This window comes from Lipotes vexillifer, unplaced genomic scaffold (assembly GCF_000442215.2).
Source record: "Lipotes vexillifer unplaced genomic scaffold, Lipotes_vexillifer_v1.1 scaffold250, whole genome shotgun sequence".
In the NCBI taxonomy this organism is placed as follows: domain Eukaryota; kingdom Metazoa; phylum Chordata; class Mammalia; order Artiodactyla; family Lipotidae; genus Lipotes; species Lipotes vexillifer.
In genome coordinates, this window is record NW_006785198.1 from 1443163 (window position 1) to 1460723 (window position 17561).

General features: G+C 35.3%; 1 protein-coding gene across 2 annotated transcripts in view; it reads right to left on the bottom strand.

Annotated features, from left to right (window-relative positions):
* ZNHIT6 (zinc finger HIT-type containing 6) overlaps positions 1-17561 on the bottom strand; it is a 55876-nt gene that overhangs the window by 36566 nt on the left and 1749 nt on the right. For both annotated transcript variants that reach the window (XM_007457238.1, XM_007457239.1), the window contains 4 exons: positions 16480-16545; positions 16286-16392; positions 16115-16200; positions 8149-8252 (listed from right to left, as the gene is read on the bottom strand). In XM_007457238.1, coding sequence (XP_007457300.1) covers positions 8149-8252; positions 16115-16200; positions 16286-16392; positions 16480-16545 — 363 coding nt within the window. The remainder of the gene's footprint in view (positions 1-8148; positions 8253-16114; positions 16201-16285; positions 16393-16479; positions 16546-17561) is intronic.

Sequence of the window (17561 nt, forward strand, 5' to 3'; positions counted from 1 at the left end):
ACTTAAAAGCAATTGACATAGAAAGATTGTATAAAACATCAGTGTTCTCAATAATGGCAAAAGAAGTAAGACGACAGTGGAATAAATAAACTGGTGTACTAAAATAAATGTCAACTTCAGATACTTCATATTCAGCTAAACTATCATTCAAAAGTAAGGGTGACCTATATGATTCATATATATAAAATTTTAAAACAGGCAAAATTCATCTTCAGGGTGAAAATTGGAATAGGTTATCTGTGGAGAGGAGATAACTAGGAAAAACCTTTCTTGGGTGATGGTAATATTTTATATATTTACAGGGACTGGGTTATACTGGTATATGCATTTGTCAAAACTCAACAAATATACACTTAAGATTTGTGCATTTTATTGCCTGTAAATTTTACGTCAATAGGAAACGTGAGCTTCCTATCTTTCAGACAACTATTTAAACTCCAACATTATTTTTTAACTGAACATACTCAATATCATGGATGTCATTCCATGACAATACATCTGTATCTAACTGTTTTTGTTTAATGGTTGCATAGAATTCCACTGTATGAAGGCATCATTATTAACTTAGCTCAGCCCAATACTGAGGGATACTCGAAGCTGTTGCCAGTTTTTACACTATTAAAAACAATGTTGCGGGCTTCCCTGGTGGCGCAGTGGTTGAGAATCCGCCTGCCGATGCAGGGGACACGGGTTCGTGCCCCAATCTGGGAAGATCCCACATGCCACGGAGTGGCTGGGCCAGTGAGCCGTGGCCGCTGAGCCTGCGCGTCCGGAGCCTGTGCTCCGCAACGGGAGAGGCCACAAGAGTGAGAGGCCCGCGTACCGAAAAAAAAAAAAAAAAAAAACAATGTTGCAACAGATATACATGTACATATATCTCTGTGAACTGTACTAATACATTTGAGGCTAAATTCCTTGAGTAGGCAAGTATAACATTTTTAGAAATATTGTCTTCTAAAATGACACCTAAGTTTTTACTCTCAAGAACAGTGGAAGAAGAAAATGGTCTGGCTAGCTCATACCTTCATTATATTAGATATTGTTAATATATGCTTGTCAGACACATACTGTGTGTGTGTGTGTGTGTGTGTGTACATCTTTCTATGACCGTCTATTCTTATCCTTTGCCCTTTTTCCTAATTAGTTACTAGTCTTTTTTATTAATGCGTAAGCACTGTCATATATGTTTAAAGATTTTTTTTGGAAATGGGTCTGGTAGTCTTTTGATTTTATTATGGTCTTTTTTGGCCAATTTAAAAAAAAAATTATGTAAATTTAGTTTTTTTTCCTTTATGGCTTTGGATGGGATGTTTCTCTCTTCAAAATTATGAAAATATTGCCATATTTTTAATTTCATTTTAAGTTTAAGGTTTTACTAACATAATGTTGTAGGTCACTTATTCTTCAAAAATAAACTTATTTATAGAAAGAGATCAGATTTCTGGTTACCAGAGAGAGGGGAGGAAGGGGAATTGGACAAAGGTAGTCAAAAGGTACAAACTTCCAGTTATAAGATAAATAAATGATGTAATATACAACATGGCAAATATAATCAAGATTGTTGTGTGTTATGTATGAAAGTTGTTCAAACAGTAAATCCCAAGCACTCTCATCACAAGAAAAAATTTTTTTCTATTTCTTTAATTTTGTATCTACAGATGTTCATGAAATTTATTGTGATAATCACTTCATGATGTATGTAAATCAAATCACTATGCTGTACACCTTACACTTATACAGTGCTGTATGTCAATTGTATCTCAATAAAACGGGAAGAAAAAGATTTTAATTCCACCTGGAAGTTCCGGTAAAAAAACTGTCAAATGGCAAACAGTCTCAACCCCATTTATTGCATACGTCATTCTCTGTATTAATTTGAAATACTATCTGATCATATACTAGAGTGCCAAATAGCCTCATGTCTATTCTCTGTTATCTGAACTAACTGTTCATTTCTACATGAACACCATAAAACTTTACTAAAATTTCATACATTTTAATGAGTCCAGCCTTATTCTCCTGGTGCTTCTCCCATGTTTACTTTTCCAAATGAACTTAAGTCATTTTTATCATGAATCCTTTCCTTCTCCAAAAAAAAATTAAAAAATCCGAAATCAAAAACAAACAAAATCTCACTAATATTTTCACTGGGATCATATCAGATTTAAAGATCATTCATTTAAGAAATAAATGTTATTTCTATAATATTGAGTCTCTTAATAACATGGTCCTTTCCCCCCATTTGTTCAACTCTTTTAAGCCATTCAGTAGAATTTAAGTTTTCTTCATAGAGATCTTTCATATTTCTTTCAATAGTTTTTGATTAGTATTGGGTGAAAGTAAACATCAAGTTACATGCCCCACGTAAGAGATGAGGCAGAGAAGTTACCTTTGAAAGAGTCACAATTTAAAAGAAGTAGTTTGGGATCTGCTATAAAATAAGTAGGGGAGCCTTATATTGCACACATTTCCTTACCAAGCTCCTCTATTTTCAACAGAGAATGTCTTTTCCATATTGGCTCAACTTATTCTTAATATAAGCATCCCTTAACTTTTCTTTGCTCATTAAAGTTATCCATTATGACGTTCCAGCAAACTCACCAGTCCTCTAAAATTTGTTGCTACTGATATTAAATACACTTTTGACATCACGGGCTGGTTAGTGTTATATCCCACTTAGACTATAAAATGAAAATTATGGTTCTTAGTCTTAGAAAAATTCACATATCACATAATTTTGCATATGATTTTAAGAGATTTGAAGTCATACTGGTCAAAAACTCCTACCATAAAGGATGCCTGGCTTAAAATGAACCTATGATTCTAAAGTACTTAATGCACTTACTACCACATAACCTGCTGTTAGTCCTACAGAGGTAAATTCAAGCAGAATGTGCTTTAGTCACACTTCATATGGGGCTATTTAATTGTTTTTAAAAAACGTTTTATTTTCAAGTAATTTCAAACTTTACAGAAAAGTTACAAAAACACCACAAAGAATTCTTCACTCAGAATGCTCAAAAGTTACCACTGGAACATTTAATTTTTTTTTTAACATCTTTATTGGAGTATAATTGCTTTATAATGTTGTGTTAGTTTCTGCTGTATAACAAAGTGAATCAGCTATATGTATACATATATCCCCATATCCCCTACCTCTTGCGTCTCCCTCCCACCCTCCCTATCCCACCCCTCTAGGTGGTCACAAAGCACTAAGCTGATCTCCCCGTGCAATGCAGCTGCTTCCCACTAGCTATCTATTTTACATTTAGTGGTGTATATATGTCAATGCTACTCTCTCACTTCGTCCCACTTCCCCTTCCCCGTGTCCTCAAGTCCATTCTCTACATCTGCGTCTTTATTCCTGTCCTGCCCCTAGGTTCATCAGAACCATTTTTTCTTTCTTTCTTTTTTTTAGATTCCATATATATGTGTTAGCATACGGTATTTGTTTTTCTCTTTCCGACTTACTTCACTCTGTATGACAGACTCTAGGTCCATCCACCTCACTACAAATAACTCAATTTTGTTTCTTTTTATGGCTGAGTAATATTCCATTGCATATATGTGCCACATCTTCTTTATCCATTCATCTGTCAATGGACACCTAGGTTACTTCCATGTCCTGGCTATTGTAAATAGTGCTGCAATGAACACTGTGGAACATTTAATTTTAAAGAACTTTAATTTGAGTTTTTGTGTATACTGTAGCTCAAGCTGCTTAAACAAACAAAGGAACAATTTAATACCTAGGGAGTAATTATCTTAGTACAGGACCAAGATCACATACGAACAATTCCAAACCCTGAATCTCTGAAACTGAAAAATTTTCGTAACTCCTCCAGCAGCAGAAACCTGACTGAGCTCATTTACAGTCATTATTTTCCCATTAAAATGTAAACATTTGTAGGTTTCACTGCAGAAATAGTATTGTTTGATTATATAATGCTGCCCCAGACCTACTAGGGATGAATATAATATAGTAAATGAAACATATCCCCAAAGATTTCCAGTAAGAGAATGCAGATTGTTTATTATCATTGCACATTATCTACTAAGTGCCAGGTATTAATTTAGGTATTATTTCATTTACTCCCTTCAACAACCCAGTAAATTTGCTCTTGCCTGAGGTCACCTCACGTGAACCATATGTAGAGGCAATATTCAAATTCAGGTTTATCTCAGTCAAAACCTTAACCACTTTTGAAAGTTTAAAAAAGCATTGAGGGGCTTTCCTGGTGGCACAGTGGTTGAGAGTCCGCCTGCCGATGTAGGGGACATGGGTTCGTGCCCCGGTCCGGGAGGATCCCACATGCCGCGGAGCGGCTGGGCCCATGAGCCATGGCCACTGAGCCTGTGCATCTGGAGCCTGTGCTCTGCAACGGGAGAGGCCACAACAGTGAGAGGCCCGCGTACCGCAAAAAAAAAAAAAAAAAGCGTTGAAAACACGTCTCTTAAAAACACAATACTGGCGATGTGGGAGGTAAAAATAATTCTTTGATAAGATGTAGCATCCTCTTCTTCCCTCCTTCCAGCAAATAACACTACGATCATCTAAAATTTTTATCGTTTTTCATATGAATGTCTGAGAAAACACAGATATCACAAAGAAGGTACTTCTAAATGCCTTTCTTCACTTTTCCCCCCTAAGAGTTAAGTACAGGACCATATATATTTATCTTGCTACTTATATATCACCTTTTAGCAATCAAAATTTTCTGCAATCCTGATCTTGCCAAACATCAAGTTCAATAAGTATGTCTTCCGTATTCATCTAAATCAGTGGCTCTCAAATTTTGCCTCTCCCCACTGCCCCCATCCCAGGGGATGTGTGTGTGTGTGTGTGTGTGTGTGTGTGTGTGTGTGTGTGTGTGTGTGTGTGTGTGTGTGTGTGTCTGTGTGTTACCAAAATCTAGTCAGTAGAAGCCAGGGATGCTGCTAAACATCCTATAATACACACGTCAGCCACTCACGACAAAGAACTCTGTGGCTCAAAACATCACAGTGCCAAGATAAGAAATCATGATCTAAATCACTGATGAAAATGCTGAACAAGAATGAACAAAATATAGGAACACACTAAAGAGATTTCCAAGCTGATTATCAACCAACTAAGCAGAATATTCGAAGTATGGCTATCAACTAACAGGGAATTCATCTTAATGCTTTACTATTCATCAAACATCCAAACACAGACATTTTAAATTCAGTTCGTGGCATTTTCCATTTATAAATAATAATGGGCAATTTAACAAAGAACAAATAGAAAAATTCGGTTCCATAGATTTCAATTATTTATTTCACCAATTATTTTGAATTATTTATTTCACCAAAATAGTTATAAGAATGAAAGATTATCTTACTACCATGGATTGGATTAAGTCAAAATTCACCCTTGAATTGTAAGATATTATTCTGAAACATGTGGCCAAATATTCCATATCTAAGTAGCAATTAAATAAAATCAAATTAAAACAAAATATCATTTCCACTTTCCAAAATAGCAACAAAATTTTTTAAAAAAAGAGACAACTCAGTGCTAGTGAGATGTTTAAACAGGTATTCTCATTTACTACAAATGGAAATGAAAACTGGCTTATCCCTAGTTTATTATTACTAGCCCTACTTTATAGATGAGGAAACTGAAGCACAAAGAAGTTAGGTGGCTTAGCTTAATATCACATGGCTAGGAAGCAGCTGGTTAGAAATCTGAACCCAGGCAGCCTAGCTCCAGTCTGTGCTCTTAACCACTCCATTTTACTGTCTCTATGTTTTATAGAATTTTTTTTTACAACTCTTTAAAATGAATCAAAAATGACTGGAAGACAAAATTAAGGGTGAAAAGACTGGTGAAAACATTTACAATGCATGCAACAGATCAAGATGAGATATAAGCAGGCACATTAAATGAAAAAATTCAACTGTTCAACCTCTAATCAGATATGCAAAAAAGTCTAATAATATTCAATTAAAGTGCAGTATAACTAAAATAGGCACTCATACTTTTTTGTGGAAGGTACAAAGTGGTACTTTTTTGGGGAGGACAATTTGGAGTTTCCTTCAAAAGTATAAATGCATGTAGTCTCTGACCCAGTAATTCCACTTTCTAGGAATTGATCATACAGAAAAAGTCACATAAGCACACAAAACAATTTATTCAAGGATGTTTATAACAGCATTATTTGTAATAATTAAAATCTAGAAATTAGCTAAAAATGTTCATGAATATAGGAATAAATGAATTAGGATATAGTAGTCATAGTTGAAATATACTACTTAAACAAAGTGAGGCAGATTTGCATTAACAAGTAAGATGTCCATAATATATTGTTAAATAGAAAAAAGCTAGCTGTAGAAAAAAGTGTGTGCCTTTATTCACATAGATGAATAATGTTTAACTTGAGGAGAGTCATGTAACTTTTTATACTTTTATATAAGTATTTAATATTATGTTTTACTTTATTAATTGAAAAAAGGACACATGATTAGAAGAAAACATAAAATATTATCAGTGGTTGTCTCTGCGTAGTGGAATTAAAGGTGCTATTTTTCCTTTAATTTTTTTTATGATGAGGATGTATTACTTTTACAATTGCTACTATATGCTGATTCCTTCCTACACTCCAGTTAGTGTCTAGGTAAATTAATACACTAAGGTCACAACTATACAGTAGCTATCATTAGCTCCATTTTACAGATGTGAAAGCAGCTAAGAAACTGACTCTAAAGTCTACTGTGTACTATGTTGCTAATCTCTGCATGGGAAGACACTAAAAATATAAGAAAATCAAGCCCAAATCACTGTAAATTCATGAGTAAAAGGAATAATGCAAGAAGAGTCCAATTTGCCATTTCAGAGATCTGAGGTGTTCCAAAATAACAGTATAAATTTGTGTTCTGAATCCAGAAAATACACTGAATGTAGTATTCTTGGAAAAAACTTCCCACATATTCATGTGTCTAAAGACCCCAAAATTAAAATTTTGAGGCTATATAAGTAGTAGTAAAACCATTCTGAATGGTTTCTTTCATAAAATAGGAATACATTTTATATTTCAGACGGCACAAACCAGTTATCTTAAATTTCAAACAAATTATGTCTATTTCTAAATATGTCAGTTTCAAAATACACGAAAGAATCATCTCATATTTGATAAATGCAAAGTATTACTTTACTCCTGGAAACCAACCAAAAAAAGGGAAAACCACCTTTACAAATATTTGTCTTGAAACATATAAAATAAGTGGATAACACCATTCTCTGATAATATAGTATCTTCTGAAAAGATGGAAGGTTTATTAGAATAATTCTGATCATTCTGTCTCTTCAATGTATGTAGTAAAATTGTGAGGGAACCTTACAGTTTACCTAGTACAACCCCCACCATTATGCAGATGGAGCCCGGAGAAAAGAATTAATTTGCTCAAGGCCTCACAGTTACTAAGAGGCTGAAGCAGGGAGGACTCACTCAGGTTTTTTGACTCTAAATCCAGAATGTTGACTTTTGAAAGGTATTATCCAATAATTTAGTGGGCTACTTACAGTACTTTGGGATCCTGTTCTTCTCTGTACTACTGGGGCCTTTTTGACCCAGCACTCTCAGAGAGCAGGAAACTCATCTCTAATGTATTATCTGTATTCACAGATTCACTACAGACTAAATGTTTTCCAAGTTCCCCTTCTTCTCCATCACTGGCTCTCAAATGAAATTCTATTTGGAATCCCAAAGTAAAAGGATTATAAAAGCCAAGCTGCTTTGGTTAAAAATATGCAGGAATTCTGCTTTGACTTATTGCTTTGTCCTTGAAGCTTCTGAAATACTTTCACGGTATCTTAGGTCTCAGAGAGGATAGACACGTACACACACTCTCTTCTCTCTCTCTCCATCTCTCACCACACACACACACACACACACACACACACACACAGAGCAAACCCAAACTGTTATTAAAGTCACATGACATAAAATTAGCATAAGTTCCTAAATGTTTATTTCCAATTTGTGCAGTCATCTTGTCCTGTACCAATAACCAACACCTCACAGACCACACTTTGAGTAGCAATGTTCTATAGTAAACCAAACCTTAAAAGATGTTCCTAATCAAATCAGAACATCTGATATACTAAGAAACAAGTCAGACACTTACTTCTTATCAAAAAATGTTGAATTTTCTTTCCTTTTGGTGAATCCATTGGGTAGAAGTTTTAAGTTAATAGCTTGCTTTCGAGCACGATTTTTCATAAAGTACATCTAACAACCAGAAACAAATAGGCAAATTAATATTAAAATGCCTTAAATTCCAAATGCACGTATGTTCAAAACATAATAGTTAAGATTTATTGAGTACTTATGTTTCACAAACTGCACTGAACAGCAATGTCTCATTTAATCCTCACAATACTATGAGGCAGGTACTATTACTACTCCCGTTTCTGCTATTTCAGCTATTTCTGAGATGTAAAGCCTACATTCAAATCCAGGTCTGTCTAATTCCAGAGCCTGTGATTTTAACCATATACTCTATAAGCCAAAAGAAGAATTTTATGGGGATTTAAAAAATACAGGTTTTAGCAATCACAGGGATTACCTATACAGTTCTTTCTTTTTTTACTGATGGTTTCATACCATAGTTAGCTATATATATATATGCCTGTTTCTATTACTAGTCAGGTAGCTTCATTCAGGGAGGAACTATGGCACTGCCTAGTACAAGGCTTAACTTAAAGTAGCCACTGATGTAGGATGTACAAAATGGGATATGAGAATTCTAGCTCTGACATGTGTTACTCCATGGATCATGTAGGTTGGTTGAGCCCATGCTAGTCCATAAAATGATTTGCCTTGCTTGTTTGGTTAACACAGTCTTAAACCTTCAACTTGGTTTACAATAGTCCAGATCTGCAATGTTCTTAGGTACCTGGTAGAATAAAGGAAGGCCTGTTTCTTCTAACCTTCAAAAAATTCCCACAAATAATATTTAAAGAAAAAAAAAAAGCAGTACTCAACAAAAAATAAAAAAGTATAAACAATGTAAGAAAACAAGGCTCAGTGTACTGGAACCAAAAGAGAAAAAAGATGTAGCTGAGAGAGCTCCCTATATATTCAGACACTAAAAAAATCATACACAGATTACAGAACTGCTCTGCAAAATTTAAAGGAATAAAAGCAAGCCTGAAAATATGTGCAGTGAAGAGAAACTATAAAAAGTGACTCAGGCCTTCCTTGGTGGCGCAGTGGTTGAGAGTCCGCCTGCGGATGCAGGGGACATGGGTTCGTGCCCCGGTCTGGGAAGATCCCACATGCCGCGGAGCGGCTGGGCCCGTGAGCCATGGCCGCTGAGCCTGCGCGTCCGGAGCCTGTGCTCCGCAACGGGAGAGGCCACAACAGTGAGAGGCCCGCGTACCGCAAAAAAAAAAAAAAAAAGGGACTCAGCAGATTTTTAAATAAGCCAAATTAAAATTTTGCATTAGAGATAAAAAAGATGACAGAATCAGGAGAGGTTAAGGGGTAAGTATGATATAGGGAGAAGGCCTAAGCCACATTTAATGGTAGTTTTAGAAGAAGAGAGAATGAATAAAGCACAAGTAATATTTTAATAGAAATGAGCTGATAATTTCCCAGAATTGATGAAAGACACTCCACTGATTGAATAAATCTAATAATTCCCAAGTAAGATAAATAAAAAGAAAGGTGCATTTTCACAGTATAGTAAAAATGCAGAAGACCAACAATAAAAAGAATGCATTCAGAGAAAAAATATTTCAAAGGCAGTTAAAAATGACAAATGACTTTACAACAATAAAAATGGAAGCCATAGACAATGGAAGAGTAATTCTGAATCCAGAATTCTATAGACAAAAATCATTTAAGAGTGATTTAAATGCCAATAGAGTAATCTAAGAGTTGGCAACCAGCAAACTCTCTCTAAAGGACATTCTAAAAGATCTACTTGAGGTAGAAAGTGATCTCTCAGACAGAAAGTCTAAGATGATGGCAGAAAAAATAAAGAGCAAAGAAAGTGGGAAATATGAAGATAAACCAAAACAAACACTGACTGGATAAAACAGTAATTACTGTAAGGAGATTGAAACAAAAGTCATTTAAATACCTGAAAACAATACGAAAAGTCAGTAGAGTGTTAAATGGAATTTAAGTGTCCTAAGGTAACTGCTGGCAAACTAGGGCCAAATCCTGCCTCCTGCCTATTTTTATAAACAAATTTTTTTGGAATACAGCCCTGTGCATTTGTTTATGTATTATTCATGGCTGCTTTTTTGCTACAGTGGCAGAGTTGAGTAGTTGTGACAGAAACCATAAGGTTTGAAAAAAAGGTTTACTATTTGACTCTTTACAGAAGAAGTTTGCCAGCTCCTGTTCTAAGGTCATTGCATTGTTTAAGTACAGGCTTAAGGTACTGATTAACTTTAGATACTGATAAATGAAGTATGCATGCAATGTCTAGCCTAACCAATGAAAGGATAGAAAAAGGATGTATAAGTTCTAAACTGATAGAAGAAAAATTCAAATGATAAGAAATTACTCAATTAGTCCAAAAGATAAGAAGAAAAAGAACAAAACAAAACAAAGCAAGTGGACAAATAGCACAAGTAAGGTGACACATTTAAAGTCAAATATATAGGTAATTTTATTAAAAAGTAAATGAATTTGATGATTCAGTTAAAAGTTCCAGATTGTCAGAATGGAGAAAAACTGGAACCCAATTATATGGTACTTTGAAAAGGTACATCCAGAACATAAAGATACAAAAAGGCCTAAAGTAAAAGTAAGGGACAAAATACACCATGCAAATACCAACCAAAGGACTGAAATAGTTCAATACCAGATAAAGTACACAAAAAGCTTGAGACAAAAAGGGTCTCATCATAATGCCAGAGGTTAAATACACCAAGAATTTCCTGAAGTATGCATCTAATAATTTAGCTTAAAGCATATGAAGCAAAGCTAACTGAACCACAAGGAGAAACATACAAATCCTTTTGATTTTATCTATTGGGAAATGTTAACACACCTCTCTCAGTAACTGATAGAAAAACAGACAAAAAACAAAAAAAACCCAGTAGCACTATAAATAATTTGAACAACATAATTAACAAATCTGACCTAAAAGGAATATATTTAGAATACTAGATTTAGCAAATGCAGAATAATTTTTCTTTCCCACAGAGAACATTACAAAATCTGACCACATGCTGGGCCATAAACACGAGTCTTAATGTATTTTAAAAGAATGAACTCAGAAAAAATATGTTCTCTGACCACAATGCAATTAAGCTAAAAATATAAAAGGATATAACAAAAGTCAAGAGGACACATTAACAAAACAGAAAAGGAATTCACAATAGCAACTGATCTAGAAAAAAAGAGGACACAAATAAGGATTATCACAAATGATAATACAACTTCTACAGACATGTAAAGGAAAATATGAAGAACTTTATGCCAATACATTTGAAAATTTAGGTAAAATGGAAAAATTCTTAGAAAAATGTAGTCTACTAACAATGACTCAAGAAGACAGAGAAAACCTAAATAGTCCAATAAACAGTGAAGAATAAACTTCAGAAGCCCATTAATAAATTTTACCAAACTCCCATGGAAGAAATAATCCCAATGTTAGTTAATGTACCCAGGACCAAAATGCGAGCATTCCCAAATAATTTTATGAAACTAAAATCACAATGATATAGAAACCTAAGAATACCAAAAAGGAAAATCAGAAGTCATTTCACTCATGGACAGAAATGCAAAAATGAATGAATGGATGTGTACATGTACATAATACAACTGAATTCTGCAACGTATAAAAAGCAGGGTATGATAATAATATACCATGCAAGTTTAACTTACAATAGAAAATTGATTAAAAGATTATTATTCATACTAGAATATTATATATTAAAAGAAGAAATAATCAAATACAGAAAAAGCATTTGATAAAATATAACCACCATTCATGTTAACATCTGTTAGCAAACTAGGAACAGAACTTCTTTAATTTAAATATCAAACTGTATCTACAAAAAATTTAAAAGCAAACATCATGGTGAAATCTTGAAACTTTTCCCTCTATGATCAGGAGTTATGAAACAAAGATGTACAGAACAGTTAATGTACCAGGCCTGAGACTGTTATCCTTAGAAAGTTCTGTTGGCAAGGTTGGCTCTTGGCTGGTGTCTGGGAATTTGACTGACTGGTAAATGGACCCTACACTGACATAAAACTTTTCCTAAAATGATAAGAGTGGTTCACTGTGCTGAAATTGTACAAAAATGTGGTTTTATCTGCTTCCCTTCTGGGAGTATGGAATTCGGCAAGTGCTAGGGCGAGGGTGTTTCTGCGATCAGCCCCCAATAAAAACCTTGGGCAGTGAGTTTCCCTGGTAGACAGTAACTTCAAACATTAATTATCATAACCCATTGCCCAAGGAATTAACTGCGTACGATGTGACTCCAAAAGAAGAGGACTTTGGGAAGCTTGTGGATGGATTCCTATAGACTTTGCCCCATATACTTTTTCCTTTTGCTAATTTTGCTCTGTATCCTTTCACTGTAATAAATTTTAGCCATGAGTACAACTGTATGTTGCATCCTGTGAATCCTTTCAGCAAATCATCAAACCTAGGGATGGACTTCTACTTACAACATAAATATCTACTATCAGCACTATTTGACATTATTGGAAGTCCTAGCTATACCAAATAAGGCAAGAAAAAGAGATAAAAGAACAAGGACAGAAAGATAGAAACAAATTGTGATGAACTGTTTATAGAGAAAATCTCAAAGAATCTATAGATAAGGTATTGGGACAGATTTTAATATGGTTACTACTATAAAACAGACAACAAAAATCCCTCATTCCTAAATACCAGCAAAGAGATAATAAAACATTAAAAAGAAAACACTACTTAAAATAGTATGAAAAAATAAAGTGCCCAAGAATAAATCTAATAAGAAATATGCAAGACCTTCACTGAAAAAATTATAGAGATGTTAAAGAACCAAATAAATGCAGAGATACAACAGTCAAGGATTTAAACATTCAATGCTGTAAAATCCAATCACTCAAGTAACTCTACAAAATAAATGCAACCCCAATCAAAATTCCCAGGTGGGGAAGGTAGGACTGTAGAATCAATAGGCTGATTTTTCATATTTGTATAAAATTACAAAGAGCCACAGCCATATTTTAGAAAATACTCTAGAAAATATTCTAGAAAAATGGCTATATTCTAAAAAACGAATGAAGTGGGAGGACTTACTTTTTCAGCGAGTTTCAGTAAAAGACTACAATAGTTTAGAGTATTGAGCATTGGTGTGGATAGATAAGAGGACCACCAGAATGAACAGACAGGCCAGAAACTGACCCAAGCATATATGGATGCCTGATATGTGACAAAGATGGTCCTGCAGAGCAGTAGGTAAAGGATGAATTTTTTCAATAAATGATGCTAGAAAAAGTAGATTATCTATGTGGAAAATTACATAGCACCTCCACGTGACATGCCAGACAAAAATCAATTCCATGTTTACAGACATAAATGGGAGATGCAACACTGTAAAGCTTTTAGAAAATAGTTACAGGAGAATAGCTTCATAACAAGGAAGGGAAGGATTTCTTTATAAACTCATAAAACTATTAACTATACAGGAAACATACAATAATTTTTACTACATGAAAATTAGGAACATCTGTTTACCATAAAACACTAAAGAGAGTAACAAGACAAGCCACAGAATGAAAGAAGGAATTTATAACACATACAACCAACTAACAACTAGCATCTAAAAGTACAAAAAATTACTACAAACCAGTAAGAAAAAACAACTGATCAATGAAAAGATGAACAAAAGACTTAACAGGCATACCACAAAGAAGAATATCCAATTGGCCAATAAAATATTTGAAAGGTGCTCAATCTCTTTAAGAATCAGAAAACTACAAAGTAAAAATCATAATAAAATAACACAGCCATCAAATTGACAAAAACTCAGAAACTCTGACCAAGTCAAGTATTGGAGAAGATGTGACAATAGGTACACTTAAACACTACTGTGAGTATAAACTGGTATCACCACTTTGGAAAATGTTTTGGTAACATACAGTCAAATTGAAGATATGCATACACCACAACAAAGCAACTCAGCTTCTAGGTATAAACCCCAGAAAAACATATGTATAAGCAAACCACAATTCCTAAACAGAAGTGTTCACTGTTTCTAAAATTTAGAAAACCCAGAGTCCATTTATTACAGAAAATCCAGAAATAAGAATGGTTCAGGAAAGGGCATAAGCTGGTGGCAGGAACTTTTGAGAAGCTGGTAATGTTCTAATTTTAGACCTAGGTAGTAGTTACATGGATGTTTACTGCATAATTATTCATTAAATTGTGTATTTCTGGACCTCCCTGGTGGCGCATTGGTTAAGAATCCACCTGCCAATGCAGGGGACACAGGTTTGAGCCCTGGTCTGGGAAGATCCCACATGCTGCGGAGCAACTAAGCCCATGCACCACAACTACTGAACCTGCTCTCTAGAGCCCGTGAGCCACAACTACTGAGCCCGTGCGCCTAGAGCCTGTGCTCCGCAACAAGAGATGCCACCACAATGAGAAGCCCACGCACCGTAATGAAGATTAGCCCCTGCTCGCCGCAACTAAGGAAAGCCCACGTGCAGCAATGAAGGCCCAGTGTAGCCAAAAAAAAAAGTGTATTTCTATTTTATGCTTTATATATGCATGCCATATTTCACAAAAACAATTTTAAAAAGTGGTTTATCTTTTAAGTAGAATTTAATTATGTCTAATTAGGCTTGAGGGAAAAAAAGACTTGGTGCGTGGTAATTTTTCTTTCAGATGTGGGTAATGTCATGTCTGTATGAAACACACCAATAAAATAAACTGTTTAAAAGGCACTAAAATTCTGCAACTCCAATACCAAAATGGTATTGAAAAGTGAACATAATTCCATGATGTGATTTAATAAAATTGTTTAAAAAATTTTAGAACAATAGCAGTTGCAAAATACTTCAAATATGTAAGCTTTTAATTTTGCATAGTGCATAAGGAATGAAAAAGGGATGAAAGTATGAAAATTAAGTATATTAAAGCAACAAGTCCTGTTAGGTCTTCTTTCAAAATTCAAGTGTAATCACTTCCCAATAATTCTAACAGCATCCTCTCTGACTAGAACCACAACAACAGCCTTATAACTGGTCTCCCAGCTTCCAATCTTCCACTCTTGCCTACTCAAGTCCACTTTCCAGAGAGCAGCAAGAGTGATCTCTCAAAAAGCAAACAGGCTCAACGTCCACCCGTGGCTTCCATTTTTACTTCGAATACATTAGGAGCCCTCACTAGTTTCTTTAACCTCACATTCAACATGCTCCTCACTCAACTACGCTTGTCACCTTGCCCCTCTTTTAACTCCTCAAACACCCTAACTTCAACCCTGACTCTTTTTTTTGTTTTTTGCGGTACGCAGGCCGCTCACTGCTGTGGCCTCTCCCGTAGTGGAGCACAGGCTCCGGACGCGCAGGCCAAGGGGCCATGGCTCATGGGCCCAGCCGCTCCGCGGCACGTGGGATCCGCCCGGACCGGGGCACGAACCCGTGTCCCCTGCATCGGTAGACGAACTCCCAACCACTGCGCCATCAGGGAAGCCCCTGACTCACTCTTTACTTTTGCTTTTGTCTCTACCTGGAAAGTCTTTTTCCAAACCTTCACATGACTGCCTCTTTCTCATCATTCAGACTGCTGCTTAAATGTCATCTCTCAGAGAAGCCTTTCCTGACTACTGTACGGAAAATAGTACCCTTATAATGCCCTCCTCCCCCAGCAAACAAACACCATTTTCATTTTCTTTAATTTCCTGTGTCCTATCTTCCACATGCACTTAACGTTACCTGAAATTATATTTGTTCCTCTACTCATCTCCTGTCTCTCCTGCTACAATACAAGCTCCATGAGGAGAAGGACCTTGTTTTGGTCACTGCTGTATCCCTAGTAACTTAATATATTTGATGAGTGAAAAAAAAAAAAGAATCTAATTCAGCAGAAGAAATTCTAACTGGAAGGGAGTAGAAGAAATACTTACATGTTTATTGCTTATTGGTCTTTTTAAGAAAGCATCTCTAGAAATATGGTCTGCTGTTCTTGCTACATCTTCCAAGAATCGATAATCTACAAATTTCGAAATAGAAAAATAAACAAATGATATATGCCAATGGCCAGGAAGCATCAATCGGCTATGCAGAAGATGGCTTACCACTTAGGAGATTCATTTCAGTAAATTGTTGCATTGAAACATACGCAGTTTTATCTCGAACTCCATTACATGTCAGTTCTGCTTTGTGTTTCTTTACACAGGGCAAACTGAAGAGACAAAAGAGGAGGTACTTTTACACTTTGAGGTAAAAAGGATACAGGCAGAGATAACAGGGTAGGAAATGACATACATACCTGCAGGAATAGCGCATACAACGTGGACATCTGTACTTTGCTTCTTCTGTACCACAAGTTTCACATCTACAAAAGCCAACATGAAACTTGATAAGTTATCAAATATTAATTTTACATGTTTATTTATAAACTTTTAATGCTGAGTCAATTACTCATCACAATCAATTTACAGACATGTAATCATAGTGAATAAAGTAGATGCAAGTACTCTTATGAAATACTTGATAGCTGTCAAACATCATTAGAAAATTCTCCTCTAGGAAATGACAACTACATTTACAATGTTGTTAATGATATGTAATTCAAGAAAACACGTATTAAATTTAAAAAAATCATCTCACTTTGACTTCCTTTCCTACTATAATCTGAGAATGAGATCATTCGATATTTTAGCTTGTTAACTCTTGACACTGTTAACAATTGTTTGTGTGCACATACCCAGAAGTCCAATCCATGAGCTATATTTATTTATCTCAAAGGCAGACACACCAGAAAAAGATATAAGACCCAGGCAAATTTAGAGTAGCAGTTGCATCTTTCTTTCTCAACTCCTCACCCAACCTAGAATGGGCGTCATAATAATCTAGAAATGCTATTATCCATCATCTGTCTTCAACTGTTCTTTTAGGATCTTGGGATACTGACAATCAAACTACAGCTACTTCTGTTTTACTGTGTTCGAGACAGTGATAATCCCAACAAACTGACTACTCTTATTTCCTATGCTGCCTCATTATCACACTATAAGGAAATTAAATCAAAAGCAATAAATATTCATAGTACCCATAGAGAAACTAGACAGTTGGGTGACTTCAAGTGTATTTTGTCTAATTTTAACTTACTCCACTTTGTCCTTGTTGGTTTTATTAGACTTTTCCTCACACCTATCCTCTCTGAAAAGAATACTGAGCCAAGAGCATATTAAGTCAAGCCAGATTCTGGTCCGAGGGCTTTCTGGCCCCAAGAATTTTCACTTCCTAACTCGGCCACTGGACACCAGTACCAATCTCACATATTTTCACTGAATTTATTGTCATCTGACAAAACCCTCCCTTCCCAATCGCCCCCCCCCCCCCCCCCCC